Raw genomic sequence first — 23,615 nt, forward strand, 5'->3', positions numbered from 1 at the left:
GACAAGGTAAAATTAAGGGATGAACCTGTCATATATTTTAGCTAATGTAACATGGTGTCTTTCTTGAGTGCTATATGAGTTTTTCTCAGAGCTGTATCCAGAATCTCTTGGTATGGAATCATTAATGGATAATTCTCAATGATCCGACTGGTTTTTTCCACCGTCAAAGTGGTCTACCAACATAATAGCAGAATGCATGGGAAACAGACAAGGTGTCCTGCTTAGATTTGATGGCTTCAACCCAACAATCTCATTCATCAAAATGATCCTGATTGAATGCTTCTAACTCTCAAAATTATGGACTTTTTATCTGGACTGTACCATGTTTCCTTTTCAATAGTGTACAAATAGGGTCATAGTTAGGATGGTTATGCTTTCTCTATATGGTATGTAAATATCTCCAGTGCAAGACATATTCGATGGTGTCTTTCTTCAACCCACTGCCAGAGTAGTCTACTTACTGGGAAATTTAGATTCTCTTCTCGATTTGATTTTTTGCTTTCATCTGTTATCCTGATATTTTCATGTGTTTGGGTGAATAGATGACGGTGGATGATGTTTATCTTTCTTTCCTTCCCCTTGCTCATGTCCTTGATCGCATAATTGAGGAATATTTTTTCCACAAGGGAGCTTCTGTCGGATTTTACCACGGGGTATGCTGCTTGAACTTCTCTACCGTCTTAGTTGAACTTCAAAAAGCTAGAACCCTTAATTATCTCTCATCTAATTCATTCTCTATTAGGTAAGGGAACTTCTGTTCTAAAAATTGCGTTGACTTTATCTATTATTTGAAGGATCTTAGTGCCTTGAAGGATGATTTGATGGAGCTGAAGCCCACATTTTTCGCTGGTGTTCCTCGAGTTTTCGAAAGAGTTCATGAAGGCATGGGAAACCCATTTGGATATCTGTTATATGCCATTTAATTTTATTGATTTGGATTGGTACGGACTTGCTTACATAGTGGTTCAGCATGTCTGGGTTTCAGGTGCAATGAAGACTATAGAAGCACTTAGTCCTTTAAAGCAGAAGATTTTTGGCATCCTCTACAGATAGTAAAGTTGCTATACCTCTTAATATTTATTTTCTAGTAGTAGACTAACTGCGATAACTGTAATATGGTTCCCTTTTTTTTCTTTTCCAGCAAACTTGCATGGATTAATTTAGGGTATAAACAGAAATATGCATCACCGCTGGCGGACTTACTAGCTTTTAGGAAGGTACCTTCTATCATTCTCTTATGCTTTTGTTTTGGAGTTCTTTCTCCTCAAAAGACTAAAATCATGGGAGATGGTTGCTCACAAGCCACCATAACAAAAGATATGGTGCTTCCAACACTGTAAAAATTGCAACTGACACTAATTAAACTGTCTGCAATTGTTGGCGATCTTAGAGCACATAGGACCATTCCAGTATGTGTGCATTGATTATTTGATTTTTCACCAAAATTATATTTTCCTGGAAATTCTACGCACATATCTCTGTTGAAAGATGACTTGGCTATCTGTTCTGTTTAATGCATAGGTTAAGGCGGGGTTAGGTGGCCGGGTTCGACTAGTAGTATCTGGAGGTGCGCCCTTGAGCACTGAGATGGAAGAATTTTTGCGTGTCACTACTTGTGCCTTTGTTGTCCAGGGCTATGGTAAATTTCTTTTCTTCTTATTGCATTTGAAATTTTTCACGATAAAAACAATACCAGCAGATTTGATTGAGATACTTTATGTAGATAGTTCACTTTCAGAGCAGTGGAAGGTTGTGTATTTTTGTGTACTGGGATTTCCAAGTGCTTGAATGTGTCAAGAGTTTCTTCAGCTTTATTCTGAAACTCTTCCTCTTCCAACAATAGAAGTAGCAACATTCATCAACTATACCTGATATTTTCTCTGTTGTTACTAAAACAACTCTTGGTTACTCTTAAGTTAACTCCAGGTTGGGCAATGGGCACATTTTGAGAATGTCAAACCAAAGTGTAATATATCTTCATTTTGACGCATCACTCATATACCAGATGGTCCAGATCTTCTTGTTGCTGAGATTTTCCCTGTGTGCACAATTATGTGAAGGGAAAAGTATCGACGGGTATTGGTAAATAAGTCCCAGACAATCATCATTTGTTTCTCGAGTATGTATATGTCAAAATACACCCCGATGTGCTCATCATTGTGTATGAAATAGTAATCAGGGAGCCTCCCCTATGTCAGTCATGTGGAGGGGTGATTGAGCTAAATCAGACTTCAAAATGCAGGACATTAGGGATTAGCCAAGTCCAGTTGCCATGTTCGTAATTTCACATTAGCTATCCATCATCTATCAGAATTCATCCTCATAATACCAAGGCCTAAAGTTTCCTCAGAGCCATTGAAACAAGCTTCTCCAAACGGCCCTAAGTATCTGCAACGTAGTAGCTCAGGTAGGCTTAAGTTAGTGGACATGTTCATGCCACCATCTATCCACTGGCTAAAAATTTCAGCCGAAGCACAAATTCCCTTTTGGAAATATAAAGCTTTAAAGATTTGTTGAAAATCTAACTTTGCAATTTGGATTAAAAAAGTACAAGGTTAAAAGTTCAATACATGGGACATATGGTCAAGGTCTTGAAATTTGACGGGTAGCTAATCCAAGGGTTATACTACCCATCCAAGGGTGGGTTTTCCAGATCAGCCCTCCATGTGGCTCAAAATGGTGGGCCATTAAGATATAATCTTGTCTTAACCGGCCAAGTATTGGATATTGTCCTAACACAAACTGCTGATTTCTTAGTCAAAATAATGCTTGTCAAAGTGGTTATCCTATCACTTGGCATTATTCATTTGCGTTGATGACTTAGCTTCCAACTGGAAGATTCTTAAGACCACTGAAATCTATTTGCTTCACCTAGTAATCATGTATTTCCTTGCTTGGATAATGCTTTATTCTACTCTAATTGAGTATGACTATACATGTACTTGGCTTGCTCATACTTGTGATTCATTCAGGTTTGACAGAGACATGTGGCTTGGCAACGGTTGGCTTTCCAGATGAGATGTCAATGCTTGGAGCTGTAGGTGTTCCTTCAGTATACAGTGAGATACGACTTGAGGAGGTTCCAGAGATGGGGTACAACCCACTCGGGAATCCTCCTTGTGGTGAGATATGTATCAGAGGGAAGACAGTTTTCGCTGGATACCACAAAGCTCCTGATCTGACAAAAGAATCCTTTAAAGACGGGTGGTTTCACACAGGTTGAACATTGTCATTTTCAGGAAGGCTGTAGCTTTTTATATGAAATTTTATGGTGTTTCATTTCTGATCTGCTCCTTTGTTTGCTCAGGGGATATAGGTGAGCTTCTTCCCAATGGAGCTTTAAAGATTATTGATAGAAAGAAGAATATTTTCAAACTCTCTCAAGGAGAGTATGTTGCTGTTGAATATCTAGAAAAAGTCTATAGTTCTGCCCCCGTCATTGATGATGTGAGTATTCTCCTTGTTAATAAGGGTTATGGCTTAAAAGTTTCCATTTTTCTGTCATTAATAACTACTTAGCATTCTAAGTTGTTAACTGGTCCTTTATTTAAGATTTGGGTATACGGGAACAGCGCTAAGTCAACGCTGGTAGCAGTGGTCATACCAAATGAAAATAACACAAAGAAGTGGGCAGACTTGAATGGCCACACAGGTTCCTTTTCTGAACTTTGTTCACTTGACCAGCTACGAAATTATATTCTCCTCGAGCTCAAGACTGTAGCCAATAGAAACAAGGTAATGGTTTCCTACTTGGTGTATTTATCTGGTTTCTTAGATCTTCCTTGCTTTCGATGTGAATTCCCAATTATTGGCTAATTTTCTTTTCAGCAATAGGATCCTTTGTTCCACATTGCATCCTTTCTTCTTTACCTTCATATAATCCTAAGGAATTCGAGGTTTGAGGGATTTCTATTTCATTGTGTCAACCTTGAGAGCCAACAAGAAAGAAAAAATAAAGAAAGGAACTCCTATGGGAAGTGAAATTATGACCAACTGCAATGTGGAGTTCAAAGCTTTGATACAAAGTTCAACAAGTACCTATTGCATCAGTCATAGCTCCACAACTGGATGCTTCTTTTTTTTTTTTTTTTTTGAATAGGCAATTACCAAGAAAGGTTTCATTAAATCTCCAGCTGGTTGGAAATAAAGTGAAGGGAAATGAAATTAGAACAAAAATAAAATGGAAACTGTTCTTATCACTAGTAATTGAGTTTTACTTCACTTTCATCCAAAACACTTGGATTTGAATTGGAAAATGTGATAGGTTTAAGGAAAAGGGAATTTGCTATATAGATAGAAAAGGACATTAAAGGGAAGGGTGAATGAATCTCTCAAATTACCCAAATAATCTCTCTCAAATGCTTGGGATCCTTAAATAGCTAATTTTCTGCTTCAATTTCTGCGTTGTTCTTGTTTATTACTTTTTCGGGTAAAGATTTGGCAGTTATGAGAACACAGGGTCTTGGGGGATACCCTCATCTTGAGAGAGGAGAAATGGGGAGTCACCACCTAGATTAGGATCTAGAACGTCATTAAACACATGACTCCATTCAAACTGGTCCAACCAAAGATTGGATTCGGGTCAGATTGTAGACCAAGAAAGGTCTTAGGCACCTTGATCCACCCGGTTAAAGTGGTCTTCCCATTTATTTGATATTTTTATGAAATAATGAATATTCAAACTGCAATATGAAATGAATAAACACATAATTTTCTAATATAGAAAATAAAAATAAATTAAATAATACACAAGGAAAAAAAAAATAGAAGACTTATTTGTGGACTATGACACATGCGCTACAAAACAAATGTTAGTATAATAATTTTACATAATAATTTACAACAGAATAAAATAATCCCAAGCTACTGTTTTATTATGAAAACATAAAATTTTAAAAACAATAAGTTACGAGCATGTGGTATTGACCACTATGCCATTGATATAAAAGACAAAAATTACAACAAATAATGAAGGCAAAAAGGGGCAGTTTCATGTTCTCTCTAGCATCAGTTGGAAATTAATCTTGGATTTATGCTATGCTTACAAAATCTGCTTTGGCTTTGTCTCAAACCAGCTGAGACATTTCGAATATATCAAAGGAATTATTCTGGATCATGAACCCTTAGATGTTCAAAAGGAATTGGTGACTCCAACTATGAAGAAGAGAAGGGATCGACTTCTGAAACGCTATCAGGTGAATTAGCTAATCCCTCCCACCCCCACACCCCCCCAAAAAAAAAAAAAATCTTCTTGGCATAAAAGTAAAACTCCCCAAGTATCTGACAAAACTTGTTAAAATGTTGTGCAGGTTGAAATTGATAAAATCTACCAAAGCCTGACAGGCAGGATATTTTAAGCCCTTGAAGTGTCGTGCACCATTGGATTATGCTGCATACTGATGATGATGTAAATAGTTGCACTACTACCCGAGTATGGAAGGAAATCTGTCAACTGTGATATCTAGCTTTGTACAAACTATTATTCACTGGGTTCGCTTTGTTGTGTTTTTGCTCTACTTGCTTTCCTCGGGCCAACCTTAAGCTTGGTTTTGTTGTTATCCTAGAAAGAATGGAAGGGAAGACATTCCCAAAAATGTTGGAATATGTATTTGATTGTCTTTTCAGGAATGTTGGAATATGTATTTGATTGTCTTCTCAGGGAAAGGAAAAGTCATCCAAGTGATGCTTTGGATAAGTGTTCCACACAAATGTGCCCCATGACTTTGTGGGCACAACTAGAAAAAGGTAAGTTTTCCCAGCACAACCACACAAAATTGAGTGTGTGACCTCTCTCAAGTCACATTTTTGTTTTCCCACACATCTTCTTGGTCTATCTTGCATTTTGTTATTTTCACTCAAACTCTAAACAAATGGACCCATTGGCTATTTTCACTCTTGCAGAACCATAACCTAGAAGGGGTATGCCTGAACTCAAATTTATCTCGTCTTTGAGAAAACTCTGGAAGGGTCCAACTGGCCTTGACAAGCATGAATGAACCTCTAAGGACCACAGATTTTCCAAGTACCATGCTTAACCTTGACCCATATATATATATATATATATATATATCTGCTGAGCACAGAGCTTGGACTATATCTATCTTCATGCTAGTTGGAGCAGTCCATGATTAAATGAATGGCTCAAACCACCACTCTCCTTTCCATGATATTATTTCATGTTTCAGTTTCCAACAATGGAAACATTAAAGGGTTATTGGGATCACAAACTATGATAATACAATTTAACATTAATATACCAAGAAGAAAGATTAATACATGAGAAATCAATAGAGAAGAGCAATGCCCACTAAAACTTATCCTAGAGCAGCAATGCAAAACCAGTTGCCCCCTTAACTCAGAAATATGGTCAGCATACAAATTATAGCCACACATGACACACCTCAATGCTTTGAAGTTCAGTGTCTCTGAACTCAACCTCGACGTCTGAAGGAACGGTTTGTACTCCTGCTGCCACTACCCTGCCTCATGTGGCTTCAAAACCAATGGTTGTCTGCGGCCCTGTGCACAATCCCATGTGCTAATAATAAGGCCACTCATTTTCTACCTCTCCATCTCGATTCTTATACTTTTGTCTCTTTTGTTTCCAGAGCCTCAGTCATCTTGAACTAGTGAGTGTACCAACGCAAATCTTCTTCTGTGCTTGAACTCTCCATCTCCAGAAGCTCCCCAGCATCTAACACTTCATGCTTCTAAAAATAAGAAAGAATTTCATAAACGACCAAGAACATTAGAATTACTCATGACACAACAGAATAAGGTCGGCTACCTACGTTCTAATTCTACCATCCTTCCATGAACTTGCAAGATTCTTACCTCCATACACTGCTTGGAAGATATATTGGCACCCAGGTCCCGTCAAGACCTGCCAAATAACAATAAATTGGCTTCTGTTTGCAGAGAAGAAAAAGGGAAATTAGATTTAAGGTCATCAGAAAAAGAAGCTAGATAATCCTAAGCCATCTACCGACCCTCCCCAGACCCCGCAGTGACAGGAGCCTCGTACGCCCCATCTACCGAGATCCCTGCCTTGTATAAACAATATAACTCACTCCCAAACCCACAACTCCAAGCAGAAAGCAACAGAAGTGGGTCTCTCATTTATGACAACAGTTTGATAGTTTCTGAAGAGTTTCTTGCAATGAGCGAGTGCTGCTGGGCTACGGCCACTGATGTACCCAACATGTTATATGCCTCAAACAACAAACTATATCAACCTAAGCCTCCAATCTTCTATGTTCCTGTGGAAACCATAGTTACATGTGATGAATGTTCAAAGGAAAAATCAAGAGACCATTAAGTAGCTTAAGCTAAAAGTATAAAATATACTCGGCAAGTTACTTGATTACCGATGAAACCCTTCCCATAAGCACTCAATCCTCATAATGTATTACATAAATGATGAAAGTGAAAATTCATTACCCCTACCTGTAGCTGAAAATTCTCACCAAAATTACTAGAGTCCTTACTGTATTGCACACCAAGCAACAAGTCATAAATGTTGCATCAAGCAAACAAACCATGAAATCTTGTTTCCCCTCTGTTATCTCAACTTCTCCCAGCCATATCTGGGGGCCAACTGTGAGAGGTGACTGATCGTTACCATTCAGTAGCTTCCTCACAAACAAGTGTCATTCCAAGGACTCAGGTTACAATTCCTAAAATCACACTGATCTTCACCAAAGAATGCTAACAATGCTAGAAGTCCTCGTGTCCTAGCCAGTACCCAAGACATCTTCTAGCAAGTGGATTGACCTCAAGGACCCAGTCTTTCTGAAATAGCAGCTCACCAAAACATTCCATGTGGCAACATTAGGGGAAATGCCTTCGTCCATCATCATCTTAAGAAAAACCATGGCTTCTTCTAAACTAAACCATTCACAAAGACCATGTATCACACTAGTGTATGTAACTAAGTTTGGGCAGCAACCTTCTGCAATCATTCTACCCATTAGTTTAACAGCAGTCTCAACCTGACCTCTCTTGCAATAACCATGGATGATTATGTTAAATGTGACTGAGTTGGGCTTGATTCCCTTGACCACCATCTTCCCCAAGACCTGCAGTAACTCCTCCACTACACCAACACAACAAAGTCCATTGATAATAGTGTTATAAGTCGCTAGGTTCATCTCGATATCCTTTCTCGACATCTCCTCAACAAGCATAGAGGCTTCTCTGACATTTCCTTCTTTGTAGAGACCATCTAGAAGGTCATTGTAGGTCGAGGTATTAGGAAAACACCCTTGTCTTTCCATTTCATCAAACACCTTCATTGCCCAAGGTACTCTTCCATTGCGACAGAGTCCTTTGATAAATACATTAAAGGTTACTGTATTCGGCTGGCAATTTTCCAGTGACATTCTCTCAATGAGGCACTGCGCTTGGTTAAACATGGAATGCTTACAAAGGACATCCACCATGCAGGTGTACACCACAACATTCGGGTGGCAACCACTGTTTATCATCCTGTTCCAGGTCTCTGTTGCAGCCTCCAGGTCTCCACCTTTTGAGAAGCAGTCAATAAGAGTAGCATAGGTTCTCACGTTCGGAAGGCAACCATTTTCCTCCATTAGATAGACAACAGACAAAGCCCTCCAGGGATTCTCATTAGAGCAAAAACCATGAATTAGTGTGTTATATGCCACAATATTGGGCTGACATCCCTCTCTAACAATCCAGTTCCACACTTGGAGGGCTTCATACACTTCTCCTCGAACGAAAAACCCCTTCAGCAAAGAAGTAAAAGTATGAATATTCGGAAGAAATCCTCTAACAAACATTTGGGCAAGCACAGCAAGAGAGAGCTCAACATCCCCAACATCACACAGACCATTTATGATTGTTGTGTATGTGATGACATTAGGGTGAATTCCCCTATTCAACATTTCATCTACCAAGAGAAAAGCATCTTGAATTTTGTGTTCCCGGAAAAACCCATTGATGAGAGCATTATAAACAGGCACAACTGGGGTGAATCCAGTAGCAAGCTCCCTTGCTTGGCTCACCTTCCCAAGCTTACAGAGCGTGGATACAATGGTAGTGTAGCTCACAGCATCAGGAGGGCAGCCCTTGTTTGACATCTCAACAAGCAACTTGTGTGCAGCATCAACACGATTATTCTTGCACAATGCCTTGAGAAGAATGTTATACGTGAAGACATTAGGCTCTATCCCATCTTTCTTCATGTTATTGTAAATAGGATTGATCATCTGAAACCTGTTCTCGTTAAGCAGCGCATCTAAGAGATGATTGTAGATTTTGACAGTCGGTCTGCAACCGAAATCTTGAATCCGATAGAATGTTTTCAGAGCTTGCTCAGCTGTCCCAGCTCTGCTGTAAGAATCAATCACGTTGATGAATACATCTTCCGAGCAGCTGACACCCTCTAACTTCATTTGCTGTAGGAGGTACTGAACGCAATCCATGAGCTTCTCTCCCCCAAGCTTCTCGATCATAGTTTGATAAGTCAGCTGAGAGTGTTTGAAAATTTTAGAGTTAGTGATGGACTTGAAGTATTCTAAGGCCACTGCGATGTCTCTCTCTTGCTTCAACCTCTTCACAACATCAGATTCTCTGAGCAGAGTACCATTCCGGACAGATTCTGGTTTACGATGGAGAATTTGGCTAGTATTGAGGATAAAAGGTAACATAGGCTTCTGGGTTTTCAAGAGTAACGAGCAACCGTCTTTCAAATTCATGATAACACTCCAAAACAGAAACTTGTCTTTCGAATCGTATATAACAGAATAGAATAAACCCTAAATTATGGAAAGGAAACACAATTCGCACTTGAAGCGGCTGCCGTAAGTCGATTGATAAACTGATTCAGCGGAAATTTGCTACGAATCCTTGCTTCTACGCCATTGCCGAGATTTGGAGAGTTACTCTACTCTTTTCATCTCAACCGTATCAAGGAAAATTATCAGCAATGAAGTGCCATGGGAAGATGCCTACAGACTACAGTTGAATGCTTAATAGAAAACTGCAGTTTGTTTTGACTTGTCTTTAAAAAGGTATAATTTTTTTTGGTGGAAGACGCCAAAAATAGCTCTAAGTTTGAGCAAAGCCAGCTCTTGAGAAGTGTAGTAGTGATCCAGAGTCTTGAGCAAAAGCTTGCCCTTGAGAAGTGTAGCAGAGCCTGCTCTTACCTCCCAGGTTATGAGTGCTCGCAACATTTTGATTCCTTCAACGACTTGCCTGAATCAAATTATTAATAGGTGTATACGTACCGGCCTTCTAGATGATGCTCGGAAGCTCTTCGATCAGAATCCTGAGTATCACGACATCGTTTCTTGGAATTCTATGATAGCTGGGTGTGTGAAACACGATCGATTACGATATGCTAAGGAATTGTTCGATCGAATGCCCCAGAGAGATACCGTCACGTGGAATTCAATGTTACTGGGGTTCCAACGGACCCATGATTCGGAAAATGCAGTTCGATATTTTGTAGAGATGGGAAGGATTGGAGAGAAACCCAACGAATTCACTTTGTCGACAATAATTAGTACGATTACGAACACGGATTCCAAATGTTTGATCCTGCAGCTTCACACCTGTGTAGTTTGTTTAGCTTTCAACTCGAGCGTTTACGTTGGATCAGCTTTGATGGGTGGTTATGCGAGTTTGGGGTGTAAGATCTCCTTGCGTAGAGCCTTTGAGGATATCTCTGTGAAGAATGTGATCTCATGGAACGCAATGATATCTGGTTATATGAGTTTGGGCTTTGTAGCCGAGGCTCGTAGCGCTTTCAATTTGATGCCTGATAGGAACGTGGTTTCATGGACAACGTTGGTTAAAGGGTACATCAGCAATAAAATGCTGGAAGAAGCTCGTTTCATGTTCGACAGAATGACTGAAAGAAATGTAGTTTCCTGGACGGTAATGATCAGCGGGTATGAGCAATATGGCCTCTTCGTAGAGGCTCTAGAAGTATTTCTTTCGATGTGGAGATCAGGTGGTCGGCCAAACCATTACACATTTTCTAGTGTGATCAGTGCTTGTGCAGGTTGCTCAGCCCTGCTCATTGGCAAGCAAGTACATTTAAGCATTTTCAAGTTAGGTTTGTTGGTGGATGTGATCTTGTCAAGCTCACTCGTTGACATGTATGCAAAATGTGGGGATATCACAGCAGCAGCTTACGCTTTCGAGTCCATGCTGGATAAGAACGTAGTCTCATGGAATTCTATCATAGGTGGTTACGCTAGACATGGACTTGGAACAAGAGCACTGGAGGAATTTGAGAGAATGCTCAACAATGGGGTCGAGCCAGATTACGTAACATTTGTTAATGTGTTATCTGCATGTAGTCATGGAGGGTTGGTTGAAGAAGGTGAGAAGCACTTTGCGTCCATGGACACAAAATATGGTATCAAAGCAGGGTTGGAGCATTATGCTTGCATGGTTGATCTCTTTGGAAGGGCAGGGCAGCTAGATAAAGCAGAGAAGATGATCAAAGGCATGCCAATGGAGCCCGACGTGATAGTATGGGGTGCACTGCTTGGAGCCTGTGGCCTACATTCAAGTTTGGAACTTGGCATGTTTGCTGCAGATAGACTGTACCAGCTGGAAAAGGATCACCCTGCAGTTTACTCAGTCTTATACAAGATTCATGGTGAGAGGGAAGTATGGAGCAATGTAACTGGTTTGAGGAAGATGATGAAGGAAATGCACGTCAAGAAGCAGAACGCAGGTAGTTGGCTTGAGTCTCAATTAACATGAGAGAAACAAACATAGCAATCTTTGCCTTCTCTGCTTTCGGATGCCCTGTAGCAGTTATAAGCCACCTGATGTACCACAAACCTTCATTGCTGTCGCAAGAAAAACTGATCTTGGAAAAAAATTAAAAACCTGCATCAAGGGTTCAGAAGAATTCTTTCTACTTTTCTCATTGTGTTGCACATTATTCTCACTACAGCTAACATCATTCACCATCACAACAAGAACTACTAATGGGTAGTCATGGGCGGGGGAAATGAAGCCACATAGGGCAAGGAAACGCGGAAAAAGATCTCTCCAATTCCAACCATTTACCAGATCTCTCCAATTACAACCATTTACCTCCCATAGCTGGGACGACTTGGACATGCATCCAGTGTCCAAGTTGTCCCAGCAGTTAGATGGCTGGGAGGTAAATGGTTGGATAGGAGCCGGAGCCAGATCCAGGAAATGCTAGTGGAACCATTTTGACTCTGGGTAGATGTGACCCTGGACCTGGATGCGGGTGATCAAGGTGGTCCAAGGGTGTTCTCATCAACCATTGATTAATATCCCATTACGAATGTTGATTGGCTTTATAGATTGTCATGAACCTTGATTTTCTTTATCCAAATACCAAAAAAACATACAAGTCGAGTTGAAAACCACGAGTTCAAACACTTGAAACTTTGTCAGCATCCATTAGGAATCCACCTAAAGAGAGACCAAAAATTCTGATTCATGCAGTTATTTTCCTGCAACAGACTTGACACCTAAAAAATAGACAATTAAACACTACATCCAACTTGCTTCAACCAAAATTGAAACCACCAGAGGGAATGTTTGGCTGGTTATTTCCAAAAGCAAAGTTTTGTTGACCAGCCTCTCCACCATCTTGAATATTCTGTTCTTCCTCTTCATCATCAACCCAGTATCTCTCCAAGATCTTCATAGCCTTCTCATATATCTCATTGTTATCATGATTTTGGAGATTCTCAATCTTATCCAACCCCTCGCATTCATCAATAATTTGTGCATAGATATTGACTGCATCACTCTTCCCCATCTCTTTGTCAGCTTCACCCACCTTTAAAATGTTTTCTAGTCCCTCGAGGCAAACTGTCACAATCCTAGGATCTGGACAGATGAGAAGATCACAGAGTGGCTTGATGCAGCCCTGGTTCACCAAATATCTGCAGCAACAGAGTACGGTTAAGTCATTCAGAGCTTAAGCAAAAAGTGGTAGTTGCAGTAGCTGCACTAGTCACCAGAACATCCTTGTTATTCCCATAATTTTCAACGATGATCCAGCAACTTTTGCAGTATAAAGTACCAAAATGCCATAGTTTCCTACCATCTTCCTACATCAGTCTCAACTTATATAATTTAACAAGTGAATCAAGAAAACAAAAGTAATGTCTGCTGAATGAACTATTCTCGACTAAAATAAAACCTTCACCTCAACCGCTTGGGGTCTGCCAGGATATTGCAGTGCTAGTAAATAGGAATGTCGCCATGTCACAAGATTATGAAGTAAATAGATTTGGAGAATGGGGAAATTAAGTTCCACATCATCACTCCATGAACATAATTTATCAACCAATGGACTTACATGGTGGTGCATATGGTCAAACAACAACGTTCAATTAGAGGCCAAACCTGAAAGATTCTAAATCTTTCATGTCAACACCCCATTAAACACAATCTACCAACCAATGGGCTTACATGTGGTGCACATGGTCAAACAACTTTCAATTAAGCCAAAACATGAACAATTTCCTGGCAAGGAACAACTCATTTGAAAGATCACAGAACCACCTGATCTAGGGCATTGTCTTACACAGCCCATGAAAAATATGGTGAATGATCAAAAAGGTTCCAATGGATCAAATGGTAATGATAATAAGGATGCTATCTGGTTATCAAGATAATCCCAGATTGCCGACACTGAATGTGGTTACTCTTCCCAAATGCACCATGTACATGAGTACATCCATTGGTTGACCAGAGACAATATATCAGGCAAGACCTCAAGAATCAAAGAAGATGGCAAGATGGTCAAATTTTGATTCCTACTGGCCAGTATCTTTCGTCTTCCATAAGAGAGGGAACTATATTCAGCTATAGCACATGATTGTTCAGAGAAATTAAGAATGGAGACAAAAAACAAAGTAGGAAAGAAAGGATAAACATACTGGATCTGCTCATGGGATCCCCCAGAGGTAGCATTTGAAATAGCCCATGCAGCTTCTTTCTTGATGTCAAATTCTGCATGTTGAAGAAGTTGAACTAGAGGGAGGATAATGTTGGCATCAATAACAGCCTGTTGCACAAGTAGAAAAAATCAAATTTGCATCCTGCTTCTAATATAATCAGTGTTATCTTGGGCACAACTTCGTTGTGGTAAGTGCTAACCCAAACCCAACTGATGCAACCAAAACTTAGGTCAAGCCAGGCAGTGACATTTTGTGTATGTATAGTCTCGATTCAAAATGACAGATAGTTGACTTGCTAAAAATGGGGAAAATGTACAAACAGTTGACATCTTCTAATGGTTCTTACAAGAGAGAATTTGAAGTGGCATTGAAATTTCTAGTGATGCTTATAGATGATTGAAGTGCCTCATAAAATGTAGATGTCATTTTCCATCACATCTACTTGGCAAAATATCTGATATATGACAGCTTCGCTGATGTTCAAATTTTGTGGGGATGTCCATGTCATCAACTATCACTCTGGAAAGTTCAACCTAATACGATTTTCCCACATGGATATACAAAAGTTGCAAATTCCAACGTTAGTAATTTTTTGGTGCAATTTTGGTTAGATCATTGAAATACTAGGGTGAAATATCAAACATGGTGGGTCATATGGTAGAGACAACATTCAAAATTGATGCATGGCTAATCCAAGAGGGGATCTTCTTCCCACTCAATAGTGACCAAAGGAACCCTCCACATGGCTCAATAAGGCCAGCGGACCATCATGACAAGGATCTCTTAATGGGGCCATATAAGTCCCCCCCCCCCCCCAATAACCGTAGCTGCAATTTTACAAGTAATTTCTAGAGGGGCCATGAAAATGAAATTTTTCATTTTTTTAGTTTAGTAGTTAGTCAAACGCCTATAAATTTATTGACAGAGTTACTAGGTTTTCCCACCAAGCATTTTTTTCCCTTTCAGGTAGAACCAATATTGTTTCGACTAACAGATTCTTTTCTGGGTGATTGTTTGTATCACTCGCAGATTACTTTTTTTAAACTTCAGTTATTGGATAATGTCTCAAACTTAAGCTAACCATAACAAACAACACCCAACCATCCTCTGATCCAAACTGTGCTAGGGCCCAAGAACTGTGGCAAGGGTTCAGTTTTAGTTGAATAGCCTCAGGACAGAGATCAAGTTGGGTTGGGCTATTTGGCTGTTCCAAACACACAGGGTGGCTCTAATATCAATCAACCATCCAAGTTGCATTAAATTTCCACCCCAAGACAGAAGAGACCATGGAAACATACAGTAGATGTGAATCCCAGATACTCTCTGAACAATGTTAGTTACCATCTCTTCCTCATCTTGGTCAGGTGTCAATCTATGCCATCAAGAGTTTAAAATGTAAAGTAATGACCTAAAACAAATCAATCAGGCAATATGTCCAACTGAGCTCAATCTAGGAAACTGAATGTGGAGACTCTGGATAGCAAGATACACATTGCCTGTACCAAGAAGCCACAGTAGTAAGCTAGCTATCAGCATTTACAGTCTTCATAAAATGAATTACTTGCTCAGTAGGGACTAGTTATTGCAATATTTTTACTACCTGCATGATGCTAATGATTGGCTAAAACCAGAAATACAATTGAAATTTTCTCTGGGTACCACAAAACATAAAGAGTTTTTAAAAAGCAAAACGAGCAGTCAGAACTTCACCTGTATCTGACCTCTATTCCCAGCAGTGATGTTCGAGATTGTCCAACATGCTTCTTTCTTGATGCTTTTTTTATGGTTTTGAGTGAGAAGTTGATAGAGGCAAGGGAGCACTTGGTTCTCAATTACAAACTGAAAACATACATCATCTGTTAACATTTCCGTGTTGGAAAATAAAAAATCACATAAGACAGCAAATCCTGCTAACACATACATCACATGTGAAAAAAAAAAAATTACTAGCAAGAAAATTCCCCACATGCCCGCCAACCATAAAGGCCCTCACAAAAAGAGGAAAAGAAAAGGCACATGTAATGTTAGTTATAGAAACTATAACTAGGAAAGCAATTCAAAACAATAAGGACATCAACGGACTAAGAATACTGCTCGCTTGATAAGAAGAAGAAGATTTCATTGGCTTCTCACAAAAAATGTTCCTGCTTTCTCTAAAGATGGTCAAAGAGTGGTGGCCATGGGCTTCTGGCCCTCTTGAAGCTCATAAGCAAGTGTCTTTCAAAACCTGTGTGACAGTATTAAGCGTAATAAACCAGTAATACCACAAAGGAAGATTGAGAAGAAGGGAGAGAGAACGATGAAAGAAGAAGAGAATTCTGTCGTAGAAGAAAAGCAGAATCGGTGAGCAATATCCCTCACCCTTTGTCCATATAGAATAAAGAGTTATAGTCAACAAAGGAAACCAAATATAAACGAAATAAGAAACACAATCTAGAATCTATCTAGAAGACTACTAACTAAACTCAACTCAATAGCAATATTGCACATGGGTGTGTTGTACATGACACATATGTACCCCTTGCAACTTACATTGGTAGACAATTTAACAACCTGGATTTTGAACAGATTCCCATCCACACCTGGTTAAGAGTAGATCGGGCAGAATCAGTTGGGCAGGTCAGTCACAATATTGCCAGCCCAACTTGGAGAAAGAAATAACACGGAAACATTATAAACAAGTTCAGATTACCAAAAAAGAAAAATTAGAAAAAGAGAGAAGCCTGCCCTGTTTTTTATGATCAAAATCATCAAGTTTTTTGTTTTTTATGATCAAAATCATCAAGTGTCTTAAAAAACAGATAAATAATAAAAAAACTTCAGAAGGTTAAAAGAATTTAGAAGGCCAACTATTGAACAGAGATAACCCTAGCGAGGGGATTGGCCAGAAAGCTTTTTACAAGGTTAGGAACTCCAGCCAGATGACTCAGTTTGAATCACAAAAAAAAAAAAAAAAAATGGAATGACTCATAGGATTCACAAATAAAATTAAAAGACTGGAATAGGAATCATTAAATTGATATAGAGAAGGATGCAATGTTAAGATTCAGATGAAACGTAAAGGTTCATCAACCAAACATAAACACTATAAAACCCTAAGATTTTATCAACTAACAACAGCTTTGACTAGCTCTCTGCTATTTTGTCCTGTCCAATCTTAAAAGTACTTTTGCGCATGTTTCTTTTGCTTTGCTCTTCTTTTCGGACACATTTGGCATGGTGCTAGAACCTTGTTCGGAGATGTTTTTGCTGAGACAGACCCAGATTTGGATACTCAAGTAGAATTTGGAGCAATCTAAAAATTGGGGATCCAACTTCAAGGAGACAAATAGTCCAGTAAGTTCTTTCCCAGTCCTCTAAATAGTAGTTAAAACTTAAAAACTACAACCAAGATACTTAAATTTAAATGAAATCATTGATTGTAGGGTTCTTGTTCAATTTTCTAGAACCACTGTAAAACTTAAAAAAAAAAAAAAAAAAAAAAAAAGAGAGTAATAAACTTGCGAATCCATCTTGCTTTCATGCATATACATTTAACTAATATATAATCAAATATTCCACAAGTCCACACCATAGATGGAGCATTGTATGTACATTTAAAAGCAATCTAACATCACAAATTTACACTTCAGAACAAGACAACTAATAAAACTAGCAACCACACAGGTTGAGTATATATTCTTACAAGTCATGGCCATCAGAGCGGTGTAGTTGATTAGAGCATGATCATTATTTCTCAACCAGAAAATGAATTCTCAGATTGGTTTTATTTTATGCACCCTAGGTCAATGCACCACATCAATAACCATCTCAACATCATCTCAATCAGTCAATTTTTTAAGAAAAGAATTTTAATAACAACCATTTTGCAAATATAACAATTCTTTATTATAAAACACGCAGCTCAGTATAAGCATGGCTGCTCTGACAACCATGTTAGACAACTTATCTATACTTACAGTACAATATATCAATCATAAAACAACCAAGAGCACCTCTTCACTTCATCCACCCAGCTCTAATTCTACAGACAACATTTTAATACCCCCTCCTATTGATGGTTGAAAACTAAGAATGGATACTTTGGGGTATCACTAGGTTAGCAATCTTAACAACTCCACGTCTACTCCTGTTTTTACAAAAACTGCGTTCTTTGCATTACTTTTTTCAGTTGCACTCACCTCAAACCCATAAAGCTTAAAGCATCCCTCCATAATTTAAAATTGGTATTTAACCTTCTCCAGTCTCACCAATAAAACCTATAGCAATTGGATTTATATGCTCACGCAAACTTAGTGCCAAGAGGTATCGACTTTCATGCTGAATGCAATCAATTAAAGGAAAAAATTCAATACAACCACAAATCAAAGATTCCGACAAATCCAGACATACCCCAAACTTAGGCACCCTTTAGTATGGCTTATCCAGCCAGAATATGTACCCCCATTGTGGGACACAAACTCAGTGTCAGCCTCCTGCAACTCTCAATACATTTGCCCCTTTGGGCAGTTTCAGTCAAATTTCAAATTCACATGCCTATCAATCAATTGATCTCCTGTCAACATTTTTTGCATCTGCTAATGATATCAACAGCATTTCCTATAGACATCAAGATATTGTTATGCACCCTTGTTGAAGTTTAAAATCATAGAGAAAAATGTACTTAGATCAGCAACTTCCAGACAAATTAAGCAACATTTAACTTCCCCAATAAGAGTTCAATCTTTATTGTCACTTATTCAGAAGATAAAAATAACATCTATCCTGTAATAGCAACATGGACAGTTATTGTATGTACCTGTGTCTGAGCATCGTCTCCTGTGACGATGTTTCCAATTGTGCGAAGAGCGGGAATAAGAACCGTCGGTGATGGATGACTGGAGGAAAAATAAATACTAGTCAGATTAGTAATGGAATGCATCCCATGTCTAAAACTAAACAAAATCCAGCTAAAATGAAAGACATGTGCAGCAATCCTCATACATGTATTTCAAAATGTTCTGGTGATCATCAAAAGAGAGTAATTTAGAAAACTATAGATAGGAGAAAAAAAAGTGATGAATGAAAATAATCTTCAATAAAGAAAGTGCATAGGTAGCAACTTACAGGAGAAGCTCCACTAGACGTCGACAAACACCTGCCTCAATCACTGCCTGAATTTTGTCATTTGTGCCATCAGAAAGATATGAGAGGGCCCAACATGCATCTGTTAGAACTTCATCATCAGTTGAGTGGATAAGGTGCTGAAGTGCTGGCAATGCAGGCTTCACCTGATACATGCCGAAACAAAACTAATCAACATTTGCAAATCTGAGACAAAACCAAGCCATATCCCCAATTCCCAACTACATAAGACCATCTTCAAGAACAGCGTTCACCATTCCACACTCTATGGACTATAGAAACATGACAATTTAGTTACCTACAATACAACAATTGATAATTATCCCAGCATCCAAACAGAAGTTTATAGATGTCTCACCTGTTCAAATGGGGCTGGTGGCTTGCCACGGCAGAAGTTTGATAAAGTCCAGGTTGCATTTCTTAGCATGGATAGTTTAGAATGTTCATTTAGCTGAGCTAGTAATGGCATGAGAGCACCATGACCCAAAACAAGATCCCTACAACTTGGAGAGTCACCAGCTACATTACCCAAGGCCCATACAGCCTGTTAAATAAACAGAAAGGAAGAGTATGAAAAAGTCTTCAACAGTCACAACAAAGGGGTACGTGTATACACAACTCAATTAACAAAAGGAAAAGTAAAAATCCGGCCAAAATCAACCTGTTCTCGGACATCATCACTTGAAGAGCTAAGAAGTTGCACAAACTTAGGGACAGCACCCTGCTCAATTACAACTCGAGTATGCTCTGACGTCCCAGATGCAATATTGGTCAATGCCCATGCTGCCTCAAACTACAAGAAAAGCGTCAACTAGACTTAACAACGGAGTACAAGTTCTTTGCTACTCGGTACATAAGTAAATATATTTTACACATTATTTAAACAAAAAAGAAGAGAAAAGAAACTACACAGTCCATACTTGCAATTGAGGCAAATCATTCCTTCCAAGAAATTCCACAAACCGAGGGACAACACCAGTATTGATTACCTCCTCAATGGGAGGACTGCGTTCTGCAAAAGTAATCAACTATGTCAACTAACTCAATAATATAAACAAAGAACATGAAGCGTCTAGCAGATTTCAGTGCCGGAAAAACCTGCACCTACCAATCGATAGAAGCTTCCTGAATTGAGTGGTTGCTTCCAATTGTGAAACAGGATTGTCAGAATATACTCCTTGTACCATAACAGGAAGACTTTCCAACTGTTAGATAGTACAAAGAAAAAGAAGATTGCTTAGGTTATTTACACCCAACAGCAGTAACAGAGACCAAATGAGAAAATCAGGTTTTTGGAACATTTGCTGTAAGTAAGGATTCAAACATATGTACATATATATATTAAATCAAGGATAAGGCTTCTGAAGCAAACAAGTTAAATTCATATTGCAATTTTTATTGACCCGATAATGCAATTGGGAGTGAAGAATGAAGCCTGATCTGATGTTATAAGGGCATTTTAGTAATGGAACAGCATCTTAAGTCCCCCGGGGGGAGGCATGAATTAACTTGTAATTCCGGGTTATTGATGAAAAAAAGGCTAATGGTGGGTCCAGCTGTGTTCATTTTTTCTTTCAGTAAGGTTGAGATGAAATAAAATTTTGGCACATGTTTGTGTGAGCTATGGTGCTCACTTCACTTTTTCTTCTATGCAAAATCTTCTCTATAATCCGTTCACTGCTCTTCTTCTTCTTCTTCTTTTCCCTTCTATTTTTGCTTTCTACAACAATCTAAGGATTTCGGTGACACTTGCAATACAAAATATTTAATAAGGAAAATGTTCTATGAATTGAAGAAAAGCCTTGTGCTAGTAGCATGTTTATGACAAGCATTTTTGCATTAGCTTCCCAACTACAATGCGAGTAACTTCAAGTTTCAAGCATAAATATTTTAACCTTTAACCATGCAAAAATGCTGTAATGCTTGTAATTATGACCACACTAAGTTGCAACCCAGATCCTCTGCATATGGACATCGTTGTACATGTTGTGTCCATGCCACGAAATTGCAAAAATAATTACGACTATGTATATAAGATGTGATTTACTGTCATAAATCATATATGCCCCATGCATTTAGAAGACCAAACTCGATGATGCCTTTCGCAAAAAAATTGCACTGACAGAAACAAATACAATAGGGAAGGGGTTTGCTGCATGACCCCTGTATGCGGAAGCCAATGGAAGCACACACACGGGCATCCAAGGGGAGGGGTGTGGTGGTTATTCGCTGCCCCATGTGAGAGGACATAGGGGCTGATTCCAGGTAGCATTCTTTTTCCCATAACGATAATACATAGTCGGCCTACAGTTTCCCAACCCCTTAAATTTGCAAAATCTTTGAAAAAGTACCAAGTTCTGAACCAGAAAAGGTTTCCCCTCAATTGAACAAGCTTCAGAACAATAGCACAGAATGCCAAGATAGACAAAAATGTACTTTGAAATCTCTAAGAAAAAAGTCCTTTCAATCAACTAAGAAGACTCATTTTCAATGCACAGAAAAATCTAAATGACATCAGCTGTCTGTTCATATACCATGCGAAAATCTACCCCTAGAAGCAATTTTATTACCAGAACCTTAACCATAGTATTAAATGCCCCACTAATTTTTATTTTTATCTTGGTAGAAACGCCCCCACTAAATTGAAAGATAGACTGATAGACAAATGTTTGCCTCCATGTCATCTTTTTTTAACCACCTTAAAGTCTCCCGTCCACTCAACTCAAGGAACCTTCTCAGTCAGTTTCATGCAAAAAGAAATTAGTTTGTTCTGTATCGGGCATAAACTTCAACGGTTATAAATACTTACTTCCTTGGCAAGTTGAGCCTCTTTCTCTCCCTACGCTTTAGAACTAAACAAGCAATCCCGGTTCAGAGCTTGAATAATTGGCCATATGTAGGGGACATAAATGCAAAAGCAGGGGGAAAATGCAAAGTCGTGACTTGTCCAGCCGAACATTCCCATTTACTCAAAACAAGAAAATTAACATTAAAAGGTCCATCGATGCAGATGCATGATAAGATCACCGAAGTAGCAGCACAAATACAGATTTCGTACTACTAATACATAAATGTTCAATTCCTAACTATGCAATCTCATCAACCAAACCCTACCCCACAATACTATAAACAAAAATAGTAAAAATAAGGGGAGGGGTGGCATCGAGGAACAAAAATAAACACAAAAAGGCAAAACCATAAAGCATTATCAGAAATATGGTAGGTTAAGGAGACACATTAATCAAAAATGGGTAAAGTAACAGAAGTCGAATATTCAAAGACAAAACGGTACCCTTCTCTCGATCCCTTGTGCAGATTGAGAAGGTTCAACTGCTTGCTGAGATAGAAGCTGCCCTTCGCGGCGTTTCTTAAGCAGATTATCTTCTCGTTTGTTCTTTCTGATCTCGACAAGATTGTCTTCTCTTCTTCGCCGAGCTTCATCTGCATCGACGCCCGTCTTGTAAGATTTCTTGCGAACCTCTGTTCGAGAATTTGGCCGAAGAGACATTGTTTACCGACCTCTTCTTTTCTTCGCCCCCTCGCTTCCCTCTGCTTTTGCGAGAAACCCCTGGAGAGAGAAGTGAAGAGAAGCGAAGCAACAGAGGAAAGCGTGTCGATGGGTATTTTGGAGCCAAAGCAGAGAAGCAATCATTGATGAATGAATTGGAAGTAGGAATATAAAATCCATCTCTTCCACCCCGCCCATTCTCTACTGCCGATTTCGCTACGTGAAATTACCGTGGTACCCTCATGTAACAGTTACACAGAGGGTGTTATTACCGTGGTGCCCTCTTGCAACAATCGCACATAGTGTGTCGTGATCGGTTTGGTCCGGTTTGGTCAGTTTTACTTTTTTTTACGGGTTAAACTGAAACCAGACCAGTAATTGGTCGATCTGTACAATCTAGCCGAAGCTATTTATCCAATTCGATCCCTTATCAATCCAACCAATCGAGTTGATTTTGACACCCTTATAGCACACTACATAATTCAATATGGGCGTCAATGAAGGTCTATGACATACACAATTGATTCAGATTCTTCAGAATTCCTAGAAAAAACCCTAAGAGATAGCTCAGTTGGCAAGAGATCATACCTAAAGAAATATAAGTCTAAATTTCAAGTCTTATCCATTCCTTAGGGCCAAACCACCCGAAATGATTTCATAATTTCACAGTTTTCGTGGGCCTATCTCACCGGTTCATGTGGGAATAGGGTCTTACATGGACCAGGGTTTACCCGGTCTACCAATAAAAAAATCTTGATGAAGGAAGATGATAAGATAGGGGAAAGATCTCATATGGATGTATGATGCATCTTTAGTTCGTTACAGGTCACCATCTTCTCTCCTACCACCAAATAATAAAAAAATTGGGAAATTTAAAGAGGAACCAGCGACCACCCAACCAGAGAGTGAGAAAGAGCATATGGACAAGGAAACAGTATGTTAACATGTCAGAATCTCTGTCCTGCCGGGTCCTTAGAAAATCGGTGGCAACTGACAGCGAACCACTAACAATGGGGATAGAGCAGAGGCACAATACACCTGATTTGTCG

General features: G+C 39.1%; 4 protein-coding genes across 8 annotated transcripts; 2 read left to right on the forward strand and 2 right to left on the reverse strand.

Annotated features, from left to right (window-relative positions):
* Positions 1–98: 98 nt before the first annotated feature.
* On the forward strand, positions 99–5,695 carry LOC122091422 (long chain acyl-CoA synthetase 1-like). Its single transcript, XM_042661361.1, has 10 exons — positions 99–653; positions 795–882; positions 986–1,052; positions 1,142–1,217; positions 1,522–1,639; positions 2,973–3,218; positions 3,308–3,447; positions 3,553–3,735; positions 5,076–5,195; positions 5,310–5,695. Exons 1-10 carry the CDS (start codon positions 543–545, stop codon positions 5,355–5,357), a joined length of 1,197 nt encoding a protein of 398 aa, XP_042517295.1. The 5' UTR covers positions 99–542; the 3' UTR covers positions 5,358–5,695.
* Positions 5,696–6,125: 430 nt separating this feature from the next.
* LOC122091419 (pentatricopeptide repeat-containing protein At3g48810) lies at positions 6,126–9,727 on the reverse strand. 5 transcript variants are annotated; one of them, XM_042661359.1, is made up of 3 exons: positions 7,447–9,727; positions 6,835–6,883; positions 6,126–6,710 (listed from the first exon to the last, which is right to left on the reverse strand). In XM_042661359.1, exon 1 carries the CDS (start codon positions 9,717–9,719, stop codon positions 7,734–7,736), a length of 1,986 nt encoding a protein of 661 aa, XP_042517293.1. In that variant the 5' UTR covers positions 9,720–9,727; the 3' UTR covers positions 6,126–6,710; positions 6,835–6,883; positions 7,447–7,733. The 5 variants fall into 5 exon arrangements, with proteins under 5 accessions (XP_042517293.1, XP_042517294.1, XP_042517292.1 ...); XM_042661360.1 differs by having other exon boundaries at positions 6,792–6,883; XM_042661358.1 differs by having other exon boundaries at positions 6,835–6,908.
* Positions 9,728–10,179: 452 nt separating this feature from the next.
* LOC122092378 (pentatricopeptide repeat-containing protein At4g02750-like) lies at positions 10,180–11,742 on the forward strand. Its single transcript, XM_042662689.1, has one exon. The coding sequence runs from the start codon at positions 10,180–10,182 to the stop codon at positions 11,740–11,742; it is 1,563 nt and encodes a 520-aa protein (XP_042518623.1).
* A 579-nt stretch (positions 11,743–12,321) lies between these two features.
* LOC122090505 (importin subunit alpha-4-like) lies at positions 12,322–22,718 on the reverse strand. The gene is made up of 10 exons (XM_042660126.1): positions 22,351–22,718; positions 20,167–20,263; positions 19,979–20,070; positions 19,720–19,851; positions 19,417–19,602; positions 19,041–19,204; positions 18,733–18,811; positions 15,645–15,773; positions 13,914–14,041; positions 12,322–12,911 (listed from the first exon to the last, which is right to left on the reverse strand). The coding sequence occupies exons 1-10, from the start codon at positions 22,564–22,566 to the stop codon at positions 12,530–12,532; spliced, it is 1,605 nt and encodes a 534-aa protein (XP_042516060.1). The 5' UTR covers positions 22,567–22,718; the 3' UTR covers positions 12,322–12,529.
* Between the last annotated feature and the right edge of the window lie 897 nt (positions 22,719–23,615).

This window comes from Macadamia integrifolia, chromosome 10 (assembly GCF_013358625.1).
Source record: "Macadamia integrifolia cultivar HAES 741 chromosome 10, SCU_Mint_v3, whole genome shotgun sequence".
NCBI classification, from domain to species: domain Eukaryota; kingdom Viridiplantae; phylum Streptophyta; class Magnoliopsida; order Proteales; family Proteaceae; genus Macadamia; species Macadamia integrifolia.

Bases quoted from the DNA above. Each gene is read 5' to 3' on its own strand.
- LOC122091422 (XM_042661361.1), top strand. From the start codon at position 543: ATGACGGTGGATGATGTTTATCTTTCTTTCCTTCCCCTTGCTCATGTC. The intron at 1,640-2,972 runs GTAAATTTCTTT...TGATTCATTCAG, and splicing joins CTTTGTTGTCCAGGGCTATG to GTTTGACAGAGACATGTGGC. The intron at 5,196-5,309 runs GTGAATTAGCTA...AATGTTGTGCAG, and splicing joins GACTTCTGAAACGCTATCAG to GTTGAAATTGATAAAATCTA.
- LOC122091419 (XM_042661359.1), bottom strand. From the start codon at position 9,719: ATGAATTTGAAAGACGGTTGCTCGTTACTCTTGAAAACCCAGAAGCCT.
- LOC122092378 (XM_042662689.1), top strand. From the start codon at position 10,180: ATGAGTGCTCGCAACATTTTGATTCCTTCAACGACTTGCCTGAATCAA.
- LOC122090505 (XM_042660126.1), bottom strand. From the start codon at position 22,566: ATGTCTCTTCGGCCAAATTCTCGAACAGAGGTTCGCAAGAAATCTTAC. The intron at 14,042-15,644 runs GTGAAGTTCTGA...CTTGTGCAACAG, and splicing joins GGAATAGAGGTCAGATACAG to GCTGTTATTGATGCCAACAT. The intron at 12,912-13,913 runs GTATGTTTATCC...CTGTTGCTGCAG, and splicing joins GGATCCCATGAGCAGATCCA to ATATTTGGTGAACCAGGGCT.